Source organism: Asterias rubens, chromosome 13, assembly GCF_902459465.1.
Source record: "Asterias rubens chromosome 13, eAstRub1.3, whole genome shotgun sequence".
NCBI classification, from domain to species: Eukaryota; Metazoa; Echinodermata; class Asteroidea; order Forcipulatida; family Asteriidae; genus Asterias; species Asterias rubens.
In genome coordinates this window covers 14626067-14638248 of record NC_047074.1, presented here as the reverse complement: position 1 = coordinate 14638248, position 12182 = coordinate 14626067, and the positions used below count along the sequence as shown (strand labels likewise).

General features: G+C 36.3%; 2 protein-coding genes across 3 annotated transcripts in view; one reads left to right on the top strand and one right to left on the bottom strand.

Annotated features, from left to right (window-relative positions):
• Positions 1 to 1342: 1342 nt before the first annotated feature.
• On the top strand, positions 1343 to 2281 carry LOC117298294 (trissin receptor-like). The gene has a single exon (XM_033781448.1). It carries the CDS (start codon positions 1343 to 1345, stop codon positions 2279 to 2281), a length of 939 nt encoding a protein of 312 aa, XP_033637339.1.
• Positions 2282 to 6364: 4083 nt separating this feature from the next.
• The window catches only part of LOC117298363 (run domain Beclin-1-interacting and cysteine-rich domain-containing protein-like), a 17353-nt gene continuing 11535 nt past the window's right edge, over positions 6365 to 12182 (bottom strand). For both annotated transcript variants that reach the window (XM_033781583.1, XM_033781585.1), the window contains 10 exons: positions 11140 to 11330; positions 10875 to 10949; positions 10485 to 10558; positions 10021 to 10085; positions 9422 to 9660; positions 8898 to 8959; positions 7942 to 8095; positions 7339 to 7432; positions 7105 to 7180; positions 6365 to 6529 (listed from right to left, as the gene is read on the bottom strand). In XM_033781583.1, coding sequence (XP_033637474.1) covers positions 6457 to 6529; positions 7105 to 7180; positions 7339 to 7432; positions 7942 to 8095; positions 8898 to 8959; positions 9422 to 9660; positions 10021 to 10085; positions 10485 to 10558; positions 10875 to 10949; positions 11140 to 11330 — 1103 coding nt within the window. In that variant the 3' untranslated portion in view covers positions 6365 to 6456. The remainder of the gene's footprint in view (positions 6530 to 7104; positions 7181 to 7338; positions 7433 to 7941; positions 8096 to 8897; positions 8960 to 9421; positions 9661 to 10020; positions 10086 to 10484; positions 10559 to 10874; positions 10950 to 11139; positions 11331 to 12182) is intronic.

Genomic DNA, 12182 nt, shown 5'->3' with positions numbered 1-12182 from the left:
GTAACTTCAGATGGAGCCATTTATCAAAATGTTTGATACTATCACCAGCTCTCCAATGTTCGTTACCAAGTAAGTTTTTATGCTAAATTTGGCTAAAATTATTCTTGTTTTGTTTCTGATGAGTCCACTGCCTTTGTGGACTCATCAGGAACAAAACAAGAATAATTCCCCTGGGGATGAGCAGAGTCTACTATTGGAAACGTCGAGACCACACCAGCTCTTTTCAGAGCCAACACTCCCTCAAAAGAGATGTACCCGTAAGTTTACTATTTTAGAATTTATAGTTACTTCAAGACTAATTAACAGAAGAAATTAAACAGCATTTTACTGAGCCTGGGAGTGTTGTGGGATTTCATTTTCTTGTGACGTAGTCAACATAAAATAACAAGAATATCACACGAAATCAAGATAGATTGCTAAATTGTTTGAGCTTGGTTGTGAAATCATACAAATTGCACTTCATGGGAAGTGACTATAATGTTTTGACTACGCAAAGCCCCGTGTGAAACCTGATTTCAACAATCCTATAAAATTGCTATAGTTTCACATGAGTTGGCATTCTGTAAAATTTCGCAATCATGTTAAAATAAGCGAGGGACCCTTGCTAAATTGCTCTCGTGTGAAAAGGGCTTACATAAAGCCTGAAGTAGGCCAAGTACACAATACTCAGGCCTCAAATAGGCTAAGTGCAGTACACAAAAGAGAATTGGGTTGATACACAGCACTTAAAATGCATCTTAAAATAACTCAAAATGCAATTGACATGAATCAAATAAATGAAGTATAACTCAATTCAGTGTGACCTTTATCTTTAGTAGAGATCTTCTGCTTCTTTGCAAAAACAAGATTTGAGGAAAGCAGCCGTCAAGACGACCTTGAGATAACGGCCAAATGGCAAGGAAGTTATCTTACGAAGAAATTAATTTCTCCTTGGATCGACATTTTTATTGTGTTGGTCTTTCCATGAAAGAAAACAACTATAGAACTCCCACATGGGATTGACTTCTGCTGATTAATGTAAGGTAAGTTAATTGAATCAGAACCGCTGCGTATGGAAATCCAATATTTAATTTCTTTACACTGGGATGTTTGAGTTGCAAAGATCTTTATAAAATACGGAATATCGTTGTTTTGACATTCAGATCTGATTTTCCATGGCAGTAGAGTATCAACTTACAGCTGCAGGTGGAGACTTGTGGTGCAAAGAGGGAGAACTTTGGTGCAAAGTTGAGACTTTTGGTGCAAAGGTGTGAGTATTTTGGTGTTAATTAAAGTCAGTTCTCATCACAGCTTACAGTGCGACAATAACTTTATACTTCAGACAATTTATTTGAATATAGACATGGCCGATGGGAACTTGTCAAATCAAATTTGCCAGTGCACTGTTGGCGTTGTAGGCATCTGTGGTAATGGTTTAGTGTGTGTTGTCATCACTAAAATCCATTTCATGCATACTATCACCAATGCATTCATCTTCAATCAAGCTGTGATTGATTTCTTCGGATCGCTTTTGATTCTACTCAGCAGTTTGATACCCATCCCAGACCCCATCCCTTCTGGGGTAGGAGGGGTGCTCTTGTGCCACGTCTGGGTCTCCAAGTACTTCATTTGGGCTATTTTCACCACATCTACCTTCAACCTAGTGGCTTTGACTCTTGAGAGATACCTAGCAATAGTGTTTCCTTTCAAATATCCAACTCTAGCCACTCGTCGAAATGTTACCATAGCTCTACTCTGCGTCTGGGTGTCAGCATTCCTATTCGTGACATACAACATCTTTCTCCGGAATCTCGACAATGGGAAATGTTTGCAGAGGTCGGTCAAGCATCCCAAGATACTTGGTGTTGCGACTGTCAGTGTCATCTACATGGTACCTGTTATTGTAATGCTGATTGTCTATGTTCACATCTCCGTAGTCTTGACGAAGGGAGCGGAGAGAGTTGGACCTGCACCGTCTGCCGCTGCGATCTCAGGCGGGGGTGGAGCTGTCGACAACCAGAGGGAATCCTTGATGCGAGCCCGACGTAACACCTTCAAGACACTCCTGATCGTCTTCATTTCCTTCACTGTCTGCTGGACGCCCAACTGCATCATCTTTACACTTTTTTCTCTTGGATATGAGGTTGATTTCTCATCTACTATTTATCTTATAACAGTAGCAATGGTGTCTTTGAATAGTTGCGTTAACCCTTTCATTTATGCCATCAAGTACAAGCAATTCAGAAAGGCGCTTAAGATCATGTTTGGCAGACCGAATCAGTCAGATGAAAGCAGTTATTAAGAACCTTGTCCACTGAAGCGTAGTTCTTCATAGACCAGTAGAAAACACCAGACATCTTCGGTAATTGTCGACATTTAGTATCAATCTGTTAGCATTTCCACAAGAAATTTCTTTGTATGTACTTCATTGTGCAGGCATGCGAGTATATCCATATGAACAAAAGAGGAAATGAGAAAACCGGGCAAGAAAAAAAAAGGAAAGATAATATTGCTATACTTTTGTACAAAGAAAGTGAAGAAAAAAGAGGAAAATCAGCTGAAAGAGGATGGCTCCTCACATGCCTGATTGTGTATTTAGAATTACTGACGGTAGCCTGCATTACTCTGTATATTTGTTAGTGTTCGAAAAAGGGAACCATCGAATCTTGGATCTTAGGCTATATTTGTAACTCACACGCCCTAACTTATGACGAAACAAGCTCAAACAGCGCCTTCACGCTGAGGTTAAAATTTAATAAAGATCTATCATTGGCTGAAAGTTTTGTGTGGCGGGAAAGGGCCTACACATGCGCACGAAACCTGTTTACTGCCCTACAAGTCTAATTAAAGGACAATATATGACAGTATTAGATTATAAAGCTTTACAGAACCTTGATTACCCGTTTACAATAACAACCATTTATTCCCTCATAAGTTAAGATAAGAACTTTATTATCCCACACTGGGGAAATTAAAAGTAGCGAACTCAACTCACATGAGACGTTCCTTAATCATATTTAACAAATGAAATTTCGAGGACATTTGAAAGCTAATCAAATACCTTCCTTTCAAAAAGAACAAATTAATCGAAAGTTGATTTCGTAGAAGTCTTGTTTTGATCTTCAGAATAAAGACAAGGTCGTAAGAATGTCCATGTTTTTTAACAACTAGAGTAATAACTGATCAAGGAAAATAAATAATAACAATACAAAAAGATTATTTCCCATGTGACTCAAAGTATAATTATACGGGATTGGTAAGGATGAAAAACATCATTGTTTATTGAGTCAAAAGGCTGACTGATTTTGAAGCTCATACTAGGACCATTTTCCTGTGAAACCTTTCCATCATAAATGAAGTTTTCGAGAAAACTTTATATGAACACCTAAAAAACGACATCTGATTTCAGTTGTTACAACAAACATGCTGATAATCGGCATGGGTTTTCACCATTTTCTCCTGACACACATGGCAACGGATTAAGCCCAAGTTTGCACAGGTTTGTTATTTAATAATGTGGTTGATTACACACATATTAACACTGTCAGCGACTATTAATGTCAGCTCTGCCAATTCTTAATAACGAACGAAAATCAATGTTTATGACAAACAAATATAAATACAGATTCACTTCTTCCTATATTTATAGTCGTTTTTTCACGAGAGGTACAGCTCTTACGAATACTGACTAGAAACACTTTGGTTGGAAACAAAGAAACACTAGCTAGAGCGGGACTCACGCCTGCGACCCCCGGATTAATGTGCCGGTGTCGCATGCAATTATGTCCTCTATGCAATACTATCCGGAGGACATTATTGCATATGCAATAATGTCCGCCGGACGGTTTTGCATATGCACTCGTGTCCGCCCGGACGCTGCTGCATGATGCAATTGTGACACATTTGCATGTGCAGTTGTGTCCGCCCCCGTGCAAAACCGTCCTTGCCGTAAATTAAACGCCCTTGGTAGACGGAACACGTTCGCCATTTTTTTTACAAGCTAAGTGCATGGCATGAATGACATGGTAAATGTTCGGCCGTTGGGTATTTGCTGCAATCATAAATACGTGAATATCCTTGCTGCACTTTACGTAGGTTCAGTACATGCACGCTCGCTTACGTACGCGGGCACATACAAAATTGTAGTCATGTCCACCGAAAGGTCTTGCATAGCCCCGGACACGATTGCATGCAAAAGTTAGTGTCCGGAGCGGACAGTATTGCATGGCGGACACAATTGCATCTGACACCGGCGCTCTACTAACTGAGCTATCTAGCCATTGGGCGGGTCTTCCTAGTATTTGTTCGGGGTGCCACAACTAATACAAGACAGATATAAAAACACATCGATTTGACAAAATATTTGCTCAGCGATTACTTTTTAGTTTAATTTCGCATTACTGTTATCATATAAATTGTTATAATGTAAATAAATTTCTATTATAGAATTAATTAAACTATTCATGTATACAGAAAAACCAATGTTTGGCCATTAACTTATTCGATTATACTGCAGCGGATCGGTGTGTAGGAGAGCATATTAAACTAAATCATTTAAGGATTTCAGAATTTGTGTTAATAACTTCTTATAACTTGTGAAACCAACGCAACTTGACCAGGATTAACCCGAATCTGATAAAATGTTGAAAATGCATTACTTTGACTTAAAATCAGAATACTTATCTTCAAAGTTATAAGTAGGATTTGAAACTTTGCATGGTGGAAATACGATATAGAAAGGTTTGCGTTAACACCATGTAATGACTTTCTCTAATGAGTTGGGGTGGTTCTGAAAAGAACCGTTGGTTTCAACTCATAGCTTAAAAGTTATAACTGACAAAATGGCGAACCGTAAGTTGTGCTGCTGTGCACAGTCACAATTTAAGGTACACTTGCTGTAACAAAGACACGAACAACCGATAAATATTGAGTAAATCTTTGCAGATCTTGTATTCCACAATCTCAAGCACCCATTCATCATTGACATAGTGACTGTAATGACCACATTAAGACAACTGCTACATCGGTAGTTTTCCCAACTGTTGTTCATTAAATGGACATACAGGAAATGTGTTGCCATGACTATGGCTGTGCTCTGATGCATTTTAAGGGGCAAGTACATAGGTTTTTTCAATCACCACTCATTAAAATCAAGACACTGTAGATATTTTCGTGAATAAACAAACTGCTGAAAATGATAAGGAGCAATTACAGATAGCAAACTTTAAGAAGATTTAAAGGCAATGTGCTCCTTAAAGGGCAGTTCAGAAGCTTAAATGTTTTTATAAAATCGATTTAAAAAGTCAACAGTTCAATTTTCAAGATGTACAGATTGATTTGGGAAAACGGTTAGAATGATTAACAGTACAGCATCATTGTCAGATACACAAATATTGATAAACTTACAATATTAAAATGTACATTTATATTTAAATGTATGATCAAGGCATATGCAAATATTTACAATATAAATAGTTAATAGTATTCTAAATTTCTTGTTTTAATCTATTGATTAGATTTAAAGTTCGGTTTCTGCCATCATTCATCACAGCTGACTTTTATTGTCACCTTTAAAGTTACTTCACCATTCAATTAAATCACAATATTTATTGTTCTTTTGGTGTCCCCCAAAATAAATAAAAATAAAATACTATGACTGATTCACTGTGTGAAATATTTCAGCTAATATTAATGTTGTTTAAATAACGTTAGCTCTATGAACTTATTTTTAGTAAAAAGACTTGTTTAATAGATGTTAAATTTGCATCAGGGATAAAGAATGTTCACTTTTGTTTATTTGACCCATAATTACATGTATATGATGTACATTAGCACTTTAAGAGTATATAGTGCTAACACACATCATTGTAATATAGGTAGAACCAAAGCTGGAACCAAGCTGTTCAACATGGACATAGGAGGTCAGGGCGACGGACCAATGCTGTCTTTGCGGCTGATTGATTGATTGATTGAAACCTAATCAAGACTTTTTAGGCAATTCTTTAGCAAAAACACTTGAACCAATGTCTTATAATTATTACTAACCCAGAAATTGTGTCTCAAAATTCTCACAATGTCTTATAATTATTACTAACCCAGAAATTGTGTCTCAAGATTCTTACAATGGTGATCACATCTTTGAGATTTTAAATAATCACTTCTTGTAGTGTGGTGATAATTTCAAACAAAATGAATATGTAAAGTTTAATGCCATGTGAAATAAAAGTTCCTTCAACTACACTTTGTTTTATTGAGAGTCTTAGATTTGTGTATTAAATATAATTCATAGATATCCTACTAGAAGACAAAATATAATTTGTAGTTTATATCAAAAATAGAGAGGAATGAATTGGCTGTAACTCTCATGCCTTTGTACACATTTTTCCTATTGGTGGGCATCAATTACAACTGTATTGTTTGCTACATTTTGTGTCAAATAGTAACAAACTCAAAATTTGACTGCTCCTCTATGTCATGTCACCTCTTACTTGGTAATTCTTCTTCTTCATCGCTGAAAACTTCTTTCTTCTTGGCAATTTGACTGATTTTCCTGCAGATATTAAGATATGGATTCATATTTACTCTAATCCTTACTACATCAAAATTAAGAAATACTGTTTTTTAAAGTTTTTTTTACCCCGAAACATTTCAAATGACAAGAATCTATGTGTGAGTTTGTATTAAACAAATACTAAATGCATTTCATTTTTGCATTGTCTCGGAATAGAATTCCTCTGTGAAATCTGACTTTTCCATTTCATTCCACTTTGCATTGTGAATTGGAATAATAATCCAGATTTGACCGTGTGATTCTATTCTGCAACAATGCCCTGACATGTTCAATATTTGTACAATAGTTGATTACCTTTGATTGATTCTATTCTGCAACAATGCCCTGACATGTTCAATATTTGTACAATAGTGGATTACCTTTGATTGATTCTATTCTGCAACAATGCCCTGACATGTTCAATATTTGTACAATAGTGGATTACCTTTGATTGATTCTATTCTGCAACAATGCCCTGACATGTTCAATAACTGTACAATAGTGGATTACCTTTGATTGATTCTATTCTGCAACAATGCCCTGACATGTTCAATATTTGTACAATAGTTGATTACCTTTGATTGATTCGGAGACACTTTGGACAAGACTCAACAGTCAAGAAACATGGTTTATGATAACACGCCCAACAATCTAAAAAAAAAAAAAAAAAAAAAAAGCATGAAATCAATCTTAACACTGTTGTTCAAATTAAGAATTGAAGTAAATTCATGTTATATTCAACAATAAATGAATAGAAAATTAATTCAATAAATTTATTATATCCGGTTTGACCTTTGAACCCAACTGACCTTGACACTGGTAAGTCTTCTGTAACTGGAATGGAAAAATGATGTCTTGATCGTTGTTGCACACTTCACAAATGAATCCTTTGGCCTGGCATAGCTGGGAACAAATCAAAACAAACTCTTCCTTTAAAATGTAACAAAAGGCAATCTATTAATGGTCGATCATAACTTTGGTTTTTAGAACCGTTTTAATTCCATATAACTATTGATAAATACTATAAAATTAAACCCGAGTGATTTGTCTGTGGATGCTTTTATTCACAGAACTCAAAGAGGTGTCAGGACCAAGCAAAAGTTTTTAAGTAGCCCATAGGGTAAGTTAAATTGTGGTTTTTACAAACCTATAGCTGTTTTTACAAGACGCTGTATGCTGGGCTAGTGACAAGGGTGAGCCCCACCATTATTCCATAACTTGTTATAAGTGTGTTCCAATTATTTTGTAAAGTCTTGGACTTACTTGGCATTGATTACTGAACGTGTACCAACCCTTAAAGTTGTGGTTTTTACAAACCCATTTGCAGTTTTTACTAAAACAATGTAGGCATGGCTAGTGTTTCCATTTTTTTCTTCATAAGTGGGTTCCAATCTCCAAAGTGTTTGACTTACTTGGCATTGACTGACGTGAGTCACAGCATCTTCAACGAGTTGCATTAGTTCTGTTTCCATCTCACCGCTACGTACTCGATGAAGATCACTCAGTGAGTAAAGATGAGGCTCATTGAGTAGGTGTGAGGGTTGAGACTCGTAGGTTGCCTGCAGACTGTGGGTCGGAGGAAAATGATGTAAATGTGATTATTATCAATTGATGAAGATCACTCAGTGAGTAAAGATGAGGCTCACTGAGTAGGTGTGAGGGTTGAGACTCGTAGGTTGCCTGCAGACTGTGGGTCGGAGCAAAACGATGTAAATGTGATTATTATCAATTGAGTCAGTTGGATCAAACGAATGTAGGTTAAATTAATATGCATTAAATCAATACAAACCAAATCAACGTTGGTTATAAATGATCAAATCGTTATCCCATCAACACAGACCATATTAATGTTTGTTAAATAAATACCAATCTTATCAATTCAAATCAAATAATGTTGGTAAAATTGTAAAAGCAATATCCAACAAACCGATACACATAAAATCAATAAGGGAATAAATCAATCAAATCATTACAGATCAAATGAAAGTAGATTAAATCAATAATCAATCAAGTCAATACAGATCATATCAATGTTGGTTACAATATTAAATCAATATTAGAAAAACAAATACAGATCAAATCAATGGGGATTGAATCAATATCAATCAAAACATATCCAATCAATATAGATTAAAACAATAAAGATCAATCAATTTTCATAAAATCTACATCCATCAAATCAAACAAATTGAGTCATTGTAAGTCAAATTTATCAATCAATCAATAACCATCAAATCAATACAGATCAAATAAATATAAATTCATATAAATATAGGTTCAAGTCAAGACACTTAATTAATTTTGATTAATAACCCACACCCAAACAGATTTTTACGATGGATAATTCTACTTCTTCTTGTTTTCCTACCTTTGACTCAACCTGCAGGTTTTGAGGAAATCCTTCAAAAAGAAAAGTTGAGTCCGCAGTTCCTGTGAATAAAAAAGGAAAGTTTGACAAAATTAGATTGGATTTCATGTATTGTCCACATTTAAATGAAATATATAGAATTAAAAGAAAAAAAGAAAAAAACAAAGGAAAAAAGTACAGGAGACCTTATGTGATGTGATCAAGCAAAATTAGTTATTTGTACACAGGTCAGTTAAAGTGAAATGGTTCTCAAAATGCTCTATATCAGGTCTGATACTTCCAAGGCGATTGCCTCCATGCCCCCTGGTCATTGCCTTGGTGCCCTTGAAATGCTCCAGTAGAAATTAACAACTTCCTCATAGGATGCCCTTTACCAAGGAGAAGATGCCTTGGTGCCCTTGCCCCTTCCAAAAACTAAGCAGACAGGCGTGCCGTACCATAAAGCTGATGTAGGCGTCTAACCAAAATTTTATTCTCATTCATTTTAAAAGTGATCACCAAACTGAACCTTCTCTTCAACTTACCTTACAAGAATTGAGAGGTTTAACTTTCCTATACAGTGCCTGATTGATGTCTAAGATATTAAACAATGGGTCTTCGTACATCTTCTCCAACAGTTCTCGAGAGAAGTTACAGACTTGGACCTTCTGGAAATCCCACTTCCGTAGGACTCGTCCCGGTATAACAGCAGTGGAGTTGCCGTGACAAGAATGACAAAAGTATTTACCGAGATACTCGCAGTATCGTAGTCTCTTGGCAAAACCTGAAAATAAAATTATAACAGACAAATTTTGTTCAAAGAAATTTCCCTTGCAGGGACAATAGATTTGTATTGTATTGTATTGTATTGTATTGTATTGTATTGTTTTAATCCTATATAAATGAAGATGTATACATAAAAACATATAGTTATAAACTACAAGGGACACTGACTGGGAGAGGTTTAAGCGGAACTTGACCCAATGACCTCTGGTTTACGTACCAGCGCTCAACCTAATGAGCTATCTAGCCCTATGTTTGAGGTCTCTCCAGATACAATCAAACTAACATGTGAAATTTCATACAATTTGTTTTGTTCAACTCCAAACTGTTTTGAAAATTTTATTGAATCAAGTTTTCTCACCTCTTTCAACTCTCATGCCACAACCAGCACAACGGTAGTTCTGCTTAGCAACTAAAACTTTTCTCCTAAAAGACAAAATTAACAAACAACAGAAAAAAAAGTATTATGCTAAACTGTTTTAATATCAAAGCGTTTGAAAAGAGCTACATTATGGGTTTAGTCAAATCCTTCCTACATAAAGCTGAAATGCTAAAAAGACAAAATAGACAACAAATCAAAAGAAACTATAAACAATAGTCCAATTAAACATTACATAATGAGGAAATTTAATTTTAAATGAATATTTTTATTCATTCTGATTGGTCAATAGAAGTCCACGTGGCCTTGTGAAATAATAAGGTGATGAGTGTTTAAACCTGGATAAATTATGTCAAAAGGGGGCGCTATAACATGATTGCATGGATTGAGCTGTAAGAGCATTGGAGAAAAAAACAAGTAAAACAAACAGATAGAGGCTTTCTTACTTTGGTGGTGGATGGACATTAAATATTATTTGGGCTCGAGGAGGTGCCCACTCTGCATTCCCACGAAGACGAGTCTGGTAAAATAAAGGAATAGAAATTTTAATTTATGAACAGAGTGTGTTGTGGCTGTCAAGCAGGGTGCCAAGCTTCCATGATGAAGTTTTAGCTAGGACTTCAACCCACCATCAGTCCATAATTAATAGTATTATATTTTAAAATTACTTCTCAAGCAGTTATAAAAAAGTACATACGTGATCAAAATAGCAAAAACACTAAAAACAAAAAGAACTTAAACCCCAAGGAAATACATTCACAATAATAAAAATAGCATATACATTTTTGTTTACTCGATAAACAATAAAAATACAGAGGACGAGGTAAACAACGAACCGTTTTCTTTGTGTATATATCAGAGTTTTCTCCGTCATCAGGGGAGACTGGTAGAGACTTTGGCATCGGTAGAAGCTGAATTAAAATGGAAAAACATCAGGTGAAGATGAAGTTATTACAAAATTAATTAGCTGAAACAAAATTTGGTTTGAGCTTCTGCACTGACTTTTTTAGTCAAAATGGAATCTTTTCAGAAAGGAAAAAGTGGTAAAAATCTCAAAAGCGGTACATCTTTTGAGAAAAAATATTTTGTTTGGAAACTCACAGCTTGTGGTGCATCTTGTTCAGACACCAGCCACTGTAGCTCGGAGGCTGCTGGTAACTGCTTAGCAGAGAACTTTCTTAGTAGACAGAGGGCGACAGACTCTGCTGACAGTGTATTACAATTCACTCCACTAACTGGACTTAACTCATTGGAGGCAAGCTGGGGAGATGTTTGTCGACAAATATCAGCATCTGAGGTTGTAGAAACACAGGAAATAAATGTTATTTCAGTACAATAATACAGAGTTTCTTGCCTTACTTGGACCATATCTGCATTGACGGTTAAGGCTACAGCTACGATTAATGCTAATGATGTCCTATACTTCAATGCCTAATACGATCCAGCTGTGTACAGGGCCCAAGATTTTACACTGGACCACAGGCCAGAGGCCATCAGTTTTACTGTCAGGCCTGTATACTCATGACTGGCCAGGTCTGTATACTCATGACTGGCCAGGCCTGTATACTCATGACTGGCCAGGCCTGTATACTCATGACTGGCCAGGCCTGTATACTCATGACTGGCCAGGCCTGTATACTCATGACTGGCCAGGCCTGTATACTCATGACTGGCCAGGCCTGTATACTCATGACTGGCCAGGCCTGTATACTCATGACTGGCCAGGCCTGTATACTCATGACTGGCCAGGCCTGTATACTCATGACTGGCCAGGCCTGTATACTCATGACTGGCCAGGCCTGTATACTCATGACTGGACAGGCCTGTATACTCATTACTGGACAGGCCTGTATACTCATGACTGGACAAGTGCAGCCGTCTTGTCTTTTTCTATTAAATAACAGAACCTCAATGTGTAATAAAATAATGTTGACTTTGAGTCTGATAAACATCTTTTAATTCTACTGAGTAATGAAGTTTCTTTTAGCAAGACAAGAAAGTTAAATCTTCTCTGATACCTAGTGTCATAGTGCTTGTTTAAATAAAAACAGTGTGCATCTTAAACTGTTCTGGACTTAGTCTAGTTGGTAAGACACTGCTCTAGGGTTGCACGGGTCAAGGATTCCAATCGCACTCGAGTAACA